Source organism: Colias croceus, chromosome 8 (genome assembly GCF_905220415.1).
Source record: "Colias croceus chromosome 8, ilColCroc2.1".
Taxonomy (NCBI): Eukaryota; Metazoa; Arthropoda; class Insecta; order Lepidoptera; family Pieridae; genus Colias; species Colias croceus.
In genome coordinates, this window is record NC_059544.1 from 9312607 (window position 1) to 9329326 (window position 16720).

A 16720-nucleotide genomic window follows, 5' to 3' on the forward strand; every position below is an offset into this window, starting at 1 on the left:
CGAAGTACAAACAATAACATTAAAGTTTACGAGTGCTAACATTGTTTAAATAAAAAGGTCATATTATTCGCTTTGTTGTTTTACAGTTGGACCGTTAACGACATGGAAACGGCGTGCAGACAATTAGGCTTCATGGGTGGAACGTTTTACAATTGGATGGACCGGCAGCCGGGCCGGCGCGCGCGGCTTTTGTTCGAAGAGCCCAAGTGTAAGGGCATGGAATACGATCTCTTCCAATGTGATTGGCAGTCACGACAACTCGGCTCCGGCGTCTGCGACTATCACCCGGATCTCGCTATACAATGTTTACCTCATCACGATGACAACGAACTTAGAAATTACGGCGTGCACTGGCGGGGCCTGCGCTTCGAACACGCAGTCTATGAACGGATACTCACGGCAGAGAATACGCTCTATGTACCCACCTCGATGTCGAGACTTTCCCACGTTATTGTCAAAAATGCGGGCTTAGGTAGAGACAATAATGCAACGAGTGCCTTAGACGTCATTGGCGTACCTCCCGTGATGGACGATATCGAAATATCAAATAGCGCTTTTAATGCTATCAACGTGACGTCACCCAATGCTCCCATAGTTATTAATAATTGTACAATACAAAACAATAGAGGTTACGGCGTTTATGTAAATTCTACTTACGGCATGACGAGGATTGAGAATTGCCTGATTCACGACAACGGTGGTGATGGGGTCAAATACGTGGTGCACGAATTGAACATCGACGAACGATTCGATAGAGCAGAAGTATTCGATTTGTGCACCCTCGCATCCACACCTAGTCAAACATTCCCCATTGTCATGTCCTTGGAACAATCAAGATATTCAAACATGGAACGTGATTGTCATCAAAAATTTTATACGCGACCCGATCACGTACTGACGTTAAGTTTTATAAAGATTTTAACCAATAGAAACGATACAGGCCACATATACATTTACGATGGATTGACTGCTGATGATAAGTTATTGATGTCCTTTAATATAAGAAACCACACACGACCGCAAAGTATAACATCTACAAGAAGTAGAATGTATGTAAGATTTCACGCAGACACTAGAACAGATATAACCGGATTTATAAGGTTAACCTCAGGAATTAGTAAAACATATGACTTAAACGTTACAGACTCGATAATATCAGATAATAATGGCAGAGGTGTCGTTATAGAAAATTTAAGATCACAAATTCATGTACATCGTACGTCCATTTCTAACAATAATCATGTTGCTGGTCTTCAAGTAGTTAACGGAGCTGGAGATATCAATATAACTGAAAGTAGAATATCTTTTAACCAAGGTGATGGTATTAATGTAACAGTTACTGGGGGTAACAGAAACATATCAAGAAGTATAATAAGTTCAAACCAACGATATGGTATCGCAGTATGGATAAATACAACGCAAGAGACAGAATACATACCTACAAATCAAACTACTGTGGTTGAATATTCAGAAATATTCAAAAATTTAGATATTGGTATTTTACATGGAAATTACTGTGGTGATAGTTGGGTAAATATAACAGGAAATTGGTTTAATTCAAGCGTAGAAAGCACAATTGATGTCGCAACATGTTGGTTACTTAATGATCCTGTAAAATTATTAAATCTACAAATTGGTCACAATCGATTCTATCAAAACTTACGTGTACCTATAAAAATTCAACCGGCACTCAATGTGATGAGTAGAATAGAATATAACTATTTTGAACATGGAGAATATGGAGCTATTGTAATTTTAAATAGGGTTGAAGGAAAATATTTAGAAGAGTTCGAAAAGTTACCATCGAGATTTGTTATTCAACATAATTATTTCTTTGGTAATAGAGGACCATTTGTAGTGAATCTGGGTCTATCTCCGTATAGTGATATCCAGTATATTTTATTTTCAAGAAATTATTTACGAGATAACAAAATAAGAGAACAATTTGAATCTATCGATGGTACTCCACAATTGACACCGAGGAGTAGAGTTGCAGCAACAATAGTTTTAGCATCAAGTAATATAGACGTATTCAGAAATATTATTAATAATCCAGAAGCACAATATGAAATTGGATCTCACGTAGAAGACCAGAGCAAAGTACTGAATTGTACATACAACTGGCTTGGGTATGGCGAAGAAGAAAAAGTCTACAACAGATTATTCCACCGAAAAGATAGATTTAATTTAGCTAAAATTATTTATATGCCGTATTTATTACATAGTAGTAATCCTGGTGCAACACAAATAAATTATAATTCACTCTATGTGCCCCAATTTAATGTTCCTGGATCGAACATTGTTGGTGGAGAAGTAGAAGGTATAGAAATACTGAGACAAGGAGAATATGATGTGGTGAAAGATATAAACATTCGCCCAGGTGGTAAATTAATTCTTCAATCTGGAGTCACGCTTAAATTCCCCCCAGCTATTGGTATGATGGTAGCCGGAAAATTAGACGCAAGAGGCAAACGACCGAATGATATTTCTTTAACATTAAAGGAAGAGATTATTATGAGTAATGATACAATATACGAAACTGATCCGGAAGTAGATCCCACGACACCGGGTTACATGGAGCCAGTTATACCAATAAGACTGCTAGGTGGTAGAACTCAATACGAAGGAAGACTACAAGTCCGTGTAGAGGGCAAGTGGGGTACCGTGTGCAATTATAAATGGAATATTATTAATGCAGCCTTAGTTTGTAATCAATTGGGGTTAGCATTAAATCCCGATGATTGGTTCTTAGAACCAAATGAAATACCCAGTGCTGGTATAACAGAAGATATTATTTTATCGAATGTAGAGTGTACTGAATTTGATAATGATATAACAAAATGTAAAGCCGAAACAGTTGATAGTTTTGAGAATTCATGTACTCATGAAAATGATGTTGGAATACGTTGCTACGAAACCAGTTGGGCTGGTGTTAGATTTAGTGTTATAGCTGAACGGGCAGATTTACAATATGTAACTATTGAGAAAGCAGGTCTTCTTGATTATTCATCGAATTTATTTAAGCCAGCGCTTCAAATAGACTTTGCAAGACATGGTTTAGAAAGTGTCAGGATTGTGAATAATTATAACGATGGATTGGGAATACTGTATTCAGATTTGTATGGTGCTGATGCTGTAAATACTGTAAGAAATTCAGAGTTTAGTAATAACAAAGGAAGTGGAATCAGCTTTAGACAACTAGGTCTTAAAGTGTACAGTTCAGTGATTGAAAATAATAGGATAGCTGGTATTTTCCATAATCCACATCTAACCGGCCCCCAACAGAGAGAAATAGCAGGATGGTTTAATTTAGATCCCAGTTTCAATATGGATGAATCGAGTTATCGACCTATTATGATACCTGAATATCAAACAGATATATCTCTTGCAAACGGGGAGACTAGACACATAGTATTTAGCAAACAATTTGGAGAAAAAATAGTTAAAACTTATAATATAAAGTGCAATCCAGGATATGTTTTAGGACTACAGTTGTTGAATCCGATTCATAATTTCTCTACGGAAAGTATCTGTATTTATGACTCGCAAAATATTCACGAAGGAAGTACTATATGGTGCCTAGATCGTGATCTATCCACCTTTCCTACTACTAGTAATAGTTTTGGTGTCGTTTTGAAATACGATAGTGGTATAAACGCATTAGGTGGAGTAGTTTTAGTTGTCAGCACAATAGTTGCGCCTGTACAAAATGTACGAAATAGAATTATTAAAGGACCCGTTCCCACACTTCATATAACTAATACCAAAATTAAAGGAAATACAAAAGGTGTTATGGCGTTGTATTATAACCGATACTTAAATGAACTCGGGGATCATTTTCTTAGAAAAGCCAATGAAACAATCAAAATTACAAACTGTGAAATAGCTCATAATAAAGAAGAAGCTATCTATATCAATACCCCGTTTTGGGACATTCATGAAAGTAATATTACAGAAATAACATTAATGATAAACAGTAGCTTAATTACAGATAACGGAAGAGGAATTTATCATTTTGCTAGAGATTTGAGAAGCTCTAATAATTTGTACCACTATGTTCTTCAGGATAATACGTTTGAAAGAAACATGAACGGTGGATTTGACATAAGCCTTCCATATGTTTGGCAATATAACGAGAACTTCACCCATTCAGTTTACATGCATAATAATACCTGGCGTAACAATTACAATTTTGCGGTTGTCATAGATGGCCATTTTGCCGAAGTTAATCTAACCAAGAACATTTTTACTGACAACGTTTGTCGATATGGGCTATTATCAATTCGAGGAATGGAAAAGAAAATGAAGATAGATGGCAATTTTATCGAACGAAATAATGGACAATACATGGTTCAATTTTACATGGACAGTCAAAGTGAAATCATGGGATTTGTATACGCAGTTTTTGTTTATAATCAACTTAAAAATAATAAATTTTCAAATCAAATTAATAGGGGAGCTTTAGTGAGAAGCACAGATCCCACTTATGTCATTGGGTTCAAAGGTATTCAGAAAGTGAAGGTTTCTCGGAATTTGTTTGGCAACAATGCATTAAAGTATACGCTTGTAGCGGGGATTAAAACTGCTAAAATCAATAATCTTTTAGATGTTACTGAAAATTGGTGGGGCAGTGCCAACGAGACTGAAATTAGAAATGAAATATTTGATTTTGATGATTGGAATAATCATGCTGTCGCTACGTATTTACCTTATTTATTAGAAGATAACTTTGACTCAAGTGTATCAGTTACCTTTAGCCCACATACAATAGTCGATATAAATGAAATTGGTGGTCGCGTGACCTCAGATATTACCTTGGATGGACGCATTGCTCCATATGTTATTAAGTCTGATATTACAGTTATGCCGGATGTTACGTTTACAATTAATCCGGGGGTGATTTTAGAATTTGCTCCGAATGTTGGAATATTAGTAATGGGAACTCTAAATGCCATCGGACACAGTCAATTGCCAATATTTATGAGACCTATCTCTCCGCCAAGTGATATTGAAAATCGAATTGAAAAAAGGGAAATAGGTCAATATTCACCCGATTATGGAAAACATCGACAGCAACGTCAACTAGAAACGCTAATCGCTCAAGATTCAATTCGGCTATGTACAGGAAGAAATTGTTCAATAACTGATAACAACTATGACAGAAAAAATGAAGGCTTTTTGGAATACTACAACAAAACTACGTTACAGTGGGTCCCTATGTGTGATAGCCGATTTACAGAAAGAAATGCTCAAGTTGTTTGTCGAGAATTAGGTTTCGATCCTATAAACGTATTTTTTGCTCATGATGGAAGAGTTGAGTATCATAGCAACTCTTTGTCGAGGATTTGGTCTTGGCCAGAACCTTTGCAATGTGTTGGAACTGAAAACAGATATGAGGACTGCCCTATTAGACTAAACGGACAACTCTATGGGCACAGACATGAATGCAAGTGGGATTCAGACTTTATTTTTATTCACTGTGGGAACCGAAATCTAGAAGATAATCTTGAATATTGGGGTGGGATAAGATTTGCAAATCCTGAATTTGAATATTCGCTTTACGAACATAGAATCCACGATCACCACACGCATGAAACAATGAAGAAAGTAGAAAGTACCCTGCGGAACGTTCAAATAAGTGGAGCAGGCATTCTACACAATGAAAAGTCGCCAGCTATACAGAGTATCATACGAAATCCTCATATCCAGAACGTGAACATAACAAAATGCGCGCACCATGGCATTAATATAGTTTCACCTACAGATACCATTGACATAATGTTTAACTCCATCACAGATATACTTGGAGAGGGAGTTAATGCGATATCCTTGACCGGTGAGGGACGAGAATCTGAAGAGTCTAGTTTCACACCATTGAAAGACCTCAACTTGCCGTACCATCTATTTTCGCTAATTGATATCTGTGACAGTTCCAAAGTAGTAACAGTGGAAGAAAGAGTTCTTTTGTACTATAAATATGATAACAATCCAGTAAACTGCGTCAAGATATTCAAAAGTACATTTAGAGTGAAACCGTTTGGATTCAGACTGTTACAATTTAATTTGTTTAACCATACAATGAGTTACGGAAAAAGAGACTCTATTACGCTGTACGATGGTGATATTTACAACATCACAGCACCACAAATAGGCTATCTAGAGAACGGTTCGCCTGATGAGAAGAAATTGTTCAGGACAGATGGCGCTAGTTTGAGTGTGAAGTTATTTGCAAATGGTGCTTCTTCGGTGCACGGTTTTATTGCTGAGATTGTCACGTTACCTATATCGGCAATTGGATTAAGTAAGTGTATTTAAATATTAATTTATCCTTTGAATATAATATGTAGACTAAAGACTTGCGTGTTTACGATAAAATATTACGTCGTTATATAATTTACATGCTTTTAGCTTAAAAATGCTTTTCCATTATAATTTTTTTTTCAATTTGCAAGAATTGTTGTATATTATTAATATTGCTTAAAATTAAATTAAAATTATAATTTAATCACTTTTCAGATCGCGACGTCCAACACAACATATCAAATAGTATATTTACTAACAACCGCGATGGTGCGATCAGTTATCAGTCTGTAGGCGAAGTAAATCCATTCGTAGCTGTTATAAGAAACGAATTCAATGATAACTGCCTTAAATTGTATGGAAACTTTACCACGTGTCAAGCGGCTGTGAGGGTAGATGTACAAAATACGCAGACACTTTTGTTCAGGGTGAGTAACTTGGTTTTTATCGGTTTTTGATTAAACTTCATGTTACTCTCGATAATAAATTCGCATACTTAAGCATAATTATCTATAATCTACATAAACCTGTAAGGGAACAATTTTAATTAATTTATTTATTTATTTTGCAAATTTTGGACACCAATTTATAATTATTTTATTATTCCAGAACAATTTAGTGCGAAACAACGTCGGTGGATTATTAGTGAGAGCTGATTCAAGAGGCTCAGCAACTTCGTTACGTGGTTGGATACACAATAATCTATTTTTCAAGAATCATGACTTACCGTGTCTACAATTGGAAGGTACATTTTCTATTATTAAAAACCTACTCATTTAGATATTTAATTAAAATAAAGATGACATGTTATATTTAATTTCCTCTTTCCATTCCAATATTAAACTCATGAAAGATACTTTCGTCCGTCTATGTACCTGCCTTTAGGTAAATTTACTAGCCTTGATTATTTTTTATTTATTACAGGTCGCCAATCATCACCATACCAAGAGGTGACCATCTACCGCAACTACTTCACGCGTAACCGGGTACAATTCAAGGACGTCATAGTGTTACGTCAAGTTGTATCTAACTTCACTCATAACTATGTTCACGATAACACAGGAATGAGGATTTTAGAAGTATCTGGCTTCGATAAAGTGCGCCTGCCGATCTATCAGACTACATCGCATAATGGTTTCTATAAGTGAGTACAATTTCATTTTTAATTATGTATAATATCTATCTGTCCTTGACTTATACTTATACCATATATAGCGTTAGCTACTATTAAGTATTCTGTGGTTATACTTAAACTGGTAACTGAAATAAATATTCTTGATATTCAACTTAATGGCAATAAAACTGATTTAACCCCTCAAATCATCAGGATAGATAACTAATTAATATAATCTGCGGTAAAACCACATTTAAGGCGCACTAACAATTTCTTTGTCTATGCCTGTTAATACTTACCACGAATTGTTAATCACCTTACTCGTAAATGAATTCCAGGAACTACGCACTCGATAGAGAAGGCCGTGCCACAGTTGTAGCCGGAACCGCGGGGCAGCACTATGTCGACAATATATTCTTCAACCCCGACAATGATTATGAAATGATCACTGTGAATAGATCCATGTAAGTACATACTTATTTAATTTATATTTAATTATTTTAAGAATTACTTAACCCTAGAACACTAACCTTATTTTTCGACGTTTAATACTAACCTTCGTCGTTTCGACTACGCTGTTTATTGGAGGGGATTTAGGGGTTTAATTAAAAAAATATATTTGTAGTTATGTTTTTATTTTCAGGAAAATGTATTAATCTACGTATAGAAATATTAAAATATTTATTTTAACAAAATTTTAATTTCAACAATCATCAAAATGAGATCATAGTGTACACGCTTTATGAACTTTCTTTAATTTTTTGAAAAATACCATACATATAAAATATAGATCCAAATTGCTTGAAATAAACTATTAATTACAAAAATAATATCGGAAAAAGTAATTAAAAATATAATTTTCATAATAGCTTAGGAACTAAAACATTTGTGACACACATAAAGTTTGTGTTCCATTCATAACGATTTTTTGTACTTAGTGCACCTATTTTTAGTCTGCCTTTGCTTTACGGAGGGACATATAGCACATATGTTTCTTTATTGTGCTGTGGAGAGTCATCAGCAGCATTACTTTGCTCAGTCTCACTTATAACACTCACATTACTTCTTCCTGACATGTTTAAAATTTATGTGATTGAGTCCCGCAGAGTATCAGTAATGTCATCAGTAATTATACCTGAAAGACATCGAAGAGGATCTAAAATATCTTGAAAAAGCGTACAGGCCTACGTCTTAAATATCTATGTTCCTTGAAGGTCTTCTGCTTTGTGATCTTGACTGTTGTGATGACCATATATGTTTATCTTTCCCAAGAAGAATGGGACGCGATGGTCTTATAATCAAATCGCTAGGGTCAGCTGAAGTGCTAGGTGTCGCGTCTTCAATGGAACGTTGCGAAGATGTATTACTACTTGCCTCATAATCTTGATCTGGAAATTGCTCTTCATTAACAATAGAAACTTCATCATCATCCTCCATTTCATGCACTGGATCAGCCTCAATGTGGTCTTCAGGCTCTCTCGCAGATGAATTTTCCTCATCGCTTTTGATTTCTAATAATAACAAATGAATCTCATCTAAAAAATAAAATAATAGGCACCATTATAAAAGAAAATAACGTAATTTTAACTTAACTAAATAGTACAAAAAGTCACGTTACTACTAACCTTCGTCGATGTGACGAGCCATGGTTTCTGGAACAGCACGTGTGGGCCTTCCACGCAAAAAGCACTACTGTCCATCGCAAGCCCAACGGGTCGGTTGAGATTAGCTGAAATTAGAAAACCATACGGTCGCGCGCGTAAAAGTTATCGCGATTTTTTTGGTGACGCGTCGTCGAATCGACGAAGGTTAGTAATCTAGGGTTAATATTTAAAAATATATCCATTTGTATAGCATAAAATAAGAAATTTAATTATTACCTAATAGTGTAACTAAACCTAATCTAATAAGTACTAGCAGCATTCGTAAATAACCAATAACGTGGTTATTATTTGCGTAACGGTATTGGTCAATGGTCATGCATGCTGGTGTTCCGCGCGAACTTCACATCATTCGCAACTAAAAACCGTTACATTCAATTCAATTCGATTTTTGTTAATGGGTGATTCATTTATAAACCAAAATAGTTATTAGTTATACATGGTGTAATTCAATTAATTATTGATATCAATATATTTTGCATGTTGGTTTGGGAAAATATGTAGAAGTTAGGAATTATGAATAAACGAATTAATGAATGAATTTGGTAAAATGGGTGAATTGCAGAAAATGAAACCAGAAGGGGTAAAATAATATGCAAATGCTATTTGGGAAAAGAACATTATGACAAATATATAAATTTCTACTTTCTTTAATGTTTTAAATAATGTTATTTATTACGATCAAATATTTTATAATTGGTCTCTCAAACTTCTGAACGAATTTAGCCACAGGAAAAATCTCAATGAAATATTGGTTGAATTTTTCCATGTGCGCATTCAAAATGCATTGCTTTAAATTTAGTATTGTTACTATAATTTTAAGGTTTATTATTTATTGCATGTTTTTGTTGCATGGCTGGCCGGACTAGCTTTTTCGATTATAACCCGAATGCTATGAGGTGAGTGACAGTTATAATTTCAAATTTTATAATATTAAGTAGGTATCTAATTGTAAGAGAAAAAATGCAGGATGTTCATTATGTTTTAAAAATATTTTTTTAACCGATAATATGATATTGGATTATCTTAATGAGTTTCTTTAAACTGTCCCTTTGTCCCTATTCATTAATTAGGAACTTAGCTTTGTCATTTTTTTCGATTAAATTGAAGTTGTTAATGAACAACCACTGTTTCCCACTACTGCCTGACTGTTACACTAATACCATTTACAATTGCAGTGCACTAGACCTTTGGCGTACACGCATCGACGCGAAACACAACTACTGGAGTTACAACGAGAGTCTAGCTGTCGCGGGACGAATACGGGACCAGTCTGACAATCCTTTACTACTAGAAGTGGACTATAGACCGTATTATATGAATAACTTGACGGTACTGGGAGGGGGTAAGTGCCCTCCCGGGTGGGACGCGGTCGCTGGCACGTGTTATATGTATGTGGGAGCGCCGATGACGTATGAAGAGGCTAGACTGTTTTGTTTGGTGAGTGTATTTTTATCTGTACCCTTGTAAAACTATCATTTGTTGTTAATAGACTCACATCATATTAAAAAATTGTCTGAAGCAAAACTCTGCCAATGCATCTTTTAGGCAGAGTTGTCTAATGAGCGTATTGAATAGATTTATAATCAAACCTACAGAACAGACAGACATATAAAACATAATTGTTATCCTTCTCCCTAATCAAGACCACATAACTTATTTTTATTTAATACTAGGCCGCGAGCGAAGCTCCACCCGCAGCTTCGCTCGCGCAGTCAAAGGAAAATCCGCATAGTTCCCGTTCCCGTGGGATTTCCGGGATTGCGTCATTTTCCCGTGGTAAAAAATAGCCTATATCCTTTCTCGGGTATTAAAATATCTCCATACAAAATTTCATGAAAATTGGTTCAGTAGTTTAGGCGTGATTGAGTATCAGACAGACAGACAGAGTTACTTTCGCATTTATAATATTAGTATGGATTTATAATGTACATTGTACGTATACACGAGCCTTAGAAAATAAACCCGTGTAATTACTGATTACTCCTCCTATACCAGAGTGAATAAAGCCAATGCATTGTAAAATGACAAGGTTTACCAATTCTCCTTCTTCATTTAATTATTTCGCTTCACAGTCAGACAACGCCTCCATGCCATACGTATCAGGCAACTACGAGGCGCTATACGAGTTCATCCAACGTCAGAACCAATGGTTCCAATATGGCGACCGAGTGTGGGTCAACCACATTGACTATGTGACTCAATGCACGTCATTCGCCTTTTCCAGTGTGGAGATTAGTGATTGCAACCAGAAGAACGCGTTTATTTGTGAGATTGGTGAGTTTTTTATTTATTTTTTACTGAAAAAAAATTGTGGGTACATTTGAAAAAAAAAAACATGTTAAAAATACATTAATTTTTATTATTTTTAACGAATACATAAATTGTTAGTTGAATAAACCAGGATTGCATACTCTGATACTGTGATACTGTTTAAATTGAGTTGGACATTGGACTTTACAGCATACTTTACTCCAAATCCAATCTTAATTCTTACTCAATACTTAATTTGTAAATTTTATTCTAGATCCAAAAATAACCATCGACCCGCTATCCTGGCAAGGCGATACTTTAGCCGTGGCCTTCATCGGAGTGCTAGTGGCCGCAGTACTGCTCGTCATAATGGCGCTTATCTGCTGGTATTCTAAGTCTAAACACAGGTATATAAAAGAAAAATAATAAAATTTGCAAAAAAGAGCACCTAAGCAATTTGAATTTTGTGTTTTATAAATCACAACACGCTTAATCATTAACTTCATGCTATAAATTACTAACGCTTATTTATTACAGACATCTGCAACGTCTAGAACGTCGCAATTCAATCCGACAGTCTCTGCATTCGGTGCGATCTATCGGAAGTATTAATGGGAGTTTCCCCGATAATACTTATAGAAGAAAACTTGCACAGATGGTAAGTTATTATTATTTGTGTATATTAGAAAACAGTATGCAGTATTATGTTACTTAGGGGTATTAAAAATTAACGTTTGCCGATTCTTTGCACACAAAATTTCATAAAATCTGTGCAGCCGTTTCGGAAGAGTGTAGCATAAAAACTGCGACATGACATGTTATATATCCGATTAATATTCTTTTTCAGAGTACTCGTTCTACAGATACGCTCACAAAGGGCTCCGACTATAAGAAGATGCTTGCTTCCACCACATCTATGGAATCTATGGAGAAAAGCCAATTTAACTCATCCCTTGAAGATACACAAAGCTTTGATATTTACGAAGCGCATAATCCCAATAATATAATACAGTTGAAACATAGCACGTTTAATAAAAAGCCGGCGTCTCCTGAATACAGTGTACCTCAAAATGTCAATAACAATAGGCCATACAACTTGGCCTATAGGAATGAAGGTTTGTGTCATCTTTGATTCTTCTAGTTTAGCTAAGATAAAAATAACTCATATTGCTGTAATAATTATGTATAAATTTATTTTACCAGGTGTATCAGTATAATTCATAACATAAAAACCGATCAATAACATCATAACATATGAATTGGAACCTTTATACACACATACCTGCACATTTTTGTTTTTTTAATTTTGTATAAATCGTCTTACTTACTTTTATCATTATGTACTTTGTGTTTCTGTTTTGGAGATATGAATGTTAAAATTTGATTAGTGGAACTACTAATGTTTGGAGGCGGGCGTTGGCACCTGTGCCGCAGCTTATTTAAGCTTTTATGGGTGCCATCGTGCATAAAAGTTTTTGTAATGTGTTGTTATGTTCCAAATAATCGATTTTGATTTATGATTTTTTGATTTTTTTTTTATATGACTAAAATAGAAGTTACGCCTGCAAAACAACGGAAACAATAACGCATTTAATTAACTGGTTTTTCCCATTAAAAACGTATTAATAACGATTTTAACACTATCCAGGTTACCGCGACCACTCAAGCGCAGCAAGCGGAGCGCCATCTATGAACACAGTGGCCACAGAAGAGCTACCAATCATCCACCACCCAGGCGGTCTCTCACCAGACGACACAGTATCGCCACAGAGCGGAGACCACTACTACACGTCCGACACGCTCCCGCTCCGGGACAAGACTGACGATCCGCTCGCTATGAAGCGCGATTTGGAGAGGGAGGGGAAGATTTATGGGTACCCGCATTTTTATATTTTTATGATGACTAATTAAGTATGATAAAAACCTTTTCTTTTTATCAGTTGTCATTTGTCAATGCTAAAAAACTACAATTTTTTTTTCTGAACACCTCGACTATAAGTTACGTTTTCATTCATTAACGAATCTTTGGGATAAATAATTATGATTTAAACTTAATAAAAAAGTAGCATAACCTCCGTCGGGGTAAATTGCAATCAATTTTAAAATTATTATGAAATGTTTGGTTGTATCACTTGATATAATTTTGTGTTGATATTTTCCAGATATGGAGCTCCAAACTTCGAAGCACAACCCAAACTTTCGTTCCTCATGGAGCTGCGCTCGCGCATACCTGATGAAGCGCCACAACACTCTACTACTACTTTTGGTCAACGACCTGAACCTGGTAAAATATTGTTTTATTACCTTCAATATAGTACAATATTTATTTATGTACTATTCATATACATAATTTTGATTCCTTGCTTCTGCTATGTTCAAAACATTGTTATTTTATATTCCGAACCAATTATAATTGAAATAATGTAAACATGATTTTTAGAATTAAGTAGTATAATCTCGAATTAAATTAATATCGATTTAGTATTAAAATCCATAGATCTAGCAATTTTTTTTCTAAGGAGCAAGGGGAATAATATAATAAAATAGCAAGTATGTACAGAGTATTTTCCTATATTTAACTAAAAAATAATTTTCTAGAACCAGAAAAGTACTACGAAGACGACTTACCCAGTCCCCCGCCAATGTACAACTACGACCAAAGCTACGACTCGAGTCCGCAAACGTCACACGACTTCAACTACTCGCCCGAACTTCACGCGCGTTCGCGATCCGAAGCTATACTCGAGACGAATTTCGATTTTGATGATAATGAAAATCATATTACTGAAGCTGATAGATCTCATAGCCAGCCTTTGGAAACTGCTATGTGAATAGATAGTATAGTAAAATATAAAATTTGATAGACAATGTACATATATTAGTTTTGTATTCAATCATGAACTACCGTCAATTGTTATGAATATAAAATTCATTCTATTAACTAAACTTTAAGCAAAGAATTTATGTTCTTTTATTTTTTATACATTTAAGTATTACCACAATTAAATAGGAAAAACGTTATATGAAATGTAATTACTATGTGTAAATATAAATATATTTTTACACTTATTGCTTCACATTTAACTCGTATTTCGATAAATCACCATTATGTTAAGGTATAAAGAAACTAAAGACTGAATAAGGTCGCCTTATAAAATAGCGCATTTATTTTTAACTGCTATACATACAAATACGTATAGAAATATTTAGTTATAATATGTATTTAGTATTTTTGTGCATCATGTTTCATGGGTATTTAAATTCGTCAATCAAATAAATATTTGTTATTAACATTGAGATATACATATGGAGACGACACCGCCTACATCGATTATGTTCCGCTCAACATACGCCATATGGCGTAACTGCACGCTCATTTTAAATTTGTTTTAAAGTGAAACGCATCAAATAAGCCTTCGTGTGTGTTACGATATTGCACAAATAATACGGAAAAGTGCAAAGGAATAATTTTCATCGGTAAGTACCTAACTAGATAATAATTTTTAAAACTTAGTTAGAGCAAAAAAATGGCGCACAGATTTTGTTCGTGATGTCTCCTCCATACGTAGTATTATTATCTCAATGGTTATTAAACTTTTACTACAAATACCATTGTCTACTATATAAGTACGTAGATAATTAATATATTTTAATCTATAACATTATTACTGTGTAATAAAAGAAAAATTATTTGCGCATTACAATAAATGCACGATCTCTTAGTTAGAATTAATTACACAAATACCTTTTAGTTTATAATTTAAAATCATATTATAGAAATAACGTAAAGAATGGGCTCCGCGGGCCCGGTGCCTTATTAAACGCAAATAAAACAAAAAATGAAATAAATATCAATAATATTCTACGTTTAATTTTACGTTTCACCGTAGCATTATTTTAGCTGTAAAATGTCCGTCCATTATGTGTTAAATATCATTTTTATATTTAAATTAACTTTGTAAAATTTAAATATTTTTTTATGTATTTAATTTAGTTTAAACTTTAAAGTATAATATGTTCAGAAGTTATAATTAAGCTAGCAAACTTTTAAAATGATGAATTGTAAACAATTATTTAAAAAAAATGAAAGATGCGCGTTGCAGTCTTTTTTATGTGTATTTTACTTCTTTTTTTTATACTCCATCCTGTTAAAATAAACGTTTTAATTATACCTGTACAAATAAAATCTAATATGTAGTTAAAAAATAATAAAAGATTAAAATTAAATTTATTGTTTTTTTTTTATAACTTAAGTAAGTAAGTAACTACAAATTTTTTACTCATATCTATGTAGTATGTATTACACTCTTCGTCGTCGTTGTCCCTAGCATTTATTACAGACATTACCAAGGAACATAATATTATAATTTATATTATGTATACTCTCTACGTGCTCTCTACCAAGAGGACATTACAAACGATTTAATGTGTTATGCCTGAGCAATACTACAGTCAACTTGTTTAACTATAGTATGTACAGTAACTCGGACACTACGGAACAATAAGACATAAAAAATTAAATTTTATATTATTGAAACACTATCTACCGTACCCTTAGACCGTATACGGTATATGTACCTACATAAATGTTTAAAGTACCTAATCTTACATATTTAAAATCGTTAATTTTGGACCTTTCAATATAATGTTTTTATGAAGAAATAATCTATAATATAAAAATGAATCGCAAAATGTGTTGGTAAGCGCATAACTCGAGAACAGCTGAACCGATTTCGTTAATTCTTTTTTTATTACATTTCTTGAAGTGCGAGGATGGTTCTTATGGAGAGAAAACGTAAAAATGTACCACGGGCGAAGCCGGGGCGGGCCGCTAATAATTAATAAAATTAGAAATGAAGAGAATGAAAAACAACAAACAAAATATACCGGCCGAATTGAGAACTTCCTTCTTTTTTTTTAAATCGGTTAAAAATTACAATTTTAAAATAAGCATTTAAGGAATAAGATAAAGTTTAATATGAAAATTAAGTGAGATCGATTCTTCTCAAACAAATATCGTATCGTACACACTACACAGTATCGTACCACAGTATTACAATAATATTAATTCATACAGGAAATATGTATTGTATTACTGTGATCGTACTTCCTGTGGTAGGGACTAGGGCTCGGAGCAATTAACAAGCCAATTGCTCCGAGGACTAGGGAGTAGGGACCACAGAGCAAGTAATATAGTAGCACAGTATAGTGGGGACCAAGGTAGGGACTAAGAAAAATATCAAATCCTATTGTAGAGACGAGACCACAGGTAGAGACTGTGGTACAGTGCGACATAAAAGAGATGAAATTAATTAATTTGGAACTAATTTTTTTTCATTATCTGGCAACCCTGAATTATCAATGCAGCTGTCAAGTTGAATAAAAATTTGTT

The 16720-nt window shown here is 34.2% G+C and overlaps 2 protein-coding genes across 3 annotated transcripts in view; one reads left to right on the forward strand and one right to left on the reverse strand.

Annotated features, from left to right (window-relative positions):
• Positions 1-14695, forward strand: part of LOC123693548 (protein bark beetle) — a 30291-nt gene extending 15596 nt beyond the window's left edge. Inside the window, exons 3-16 of one of the 2 annotated variants that reach the window (XM_045638709.1) lie at positions 87-6301; positions 6517-6728; positions 6910-7045; positions 7225-7444; positions 7753-7878; positions 9945-9974; positions 10254-10515; positions 11151-11352; positions 11603-11735; positions 11866-11986; positions 12176-12443; positions 12977-13202; positions 13491-13612; positions 13927-14695. In XM_045638709.1, coding sequence (XP_045494665.1) covers positions 87-6301; positions 6517-6728; positions 6910-7045; positions 7225-7444; positions 7753-7878; positions 9945-9974; positions 10254-10515; positions 11151-11352; positions 11603-11735; positions 11866-11986; positions 12176-12443; positions 12977-13202; positions 13491-13612; positions 13927-14159 — 8506 coding nt within the window. In that variant the 3' untranslated portion in view covers positions 14160-14695. The remainder of the gene's footprint in view (positions 1-86; positions 6302-6516; positions 6729-6909; positions 7046-7224; positions 7445-7752; positions 7879-9944; positions 9975-10253; positions 10516-11150; positions 11353-11602; positions 11736-11865; positions 11987-12175; positions 12444-12976; positions 13203-13490; positions 13613-13926) is intronic. The other variant, XM_045638710.1, reaches the window with a different exon arrangement.
• Positions 8224-9220, reverse strand: LOC123693550. Its single transcript, XM_045638711.1, has 2 exons — positions 9040-9220; positions 8224-8949 (listed from the first exon to the last, which is right to left on the reverse strand). The coding sequence occupies exons 1-2, from the start codon at positions 9059-9061 to the stop codon at positions 8606-8608; spliced, it is 366 nt and encodes a 121-aa protein (XP_045494667.1). The 5' UTR covers positions 9062-9220; the 3' UTR covers positions 8224-8605.
• Positions 14696-16720: the final 2025 nt, after the last annotated feature.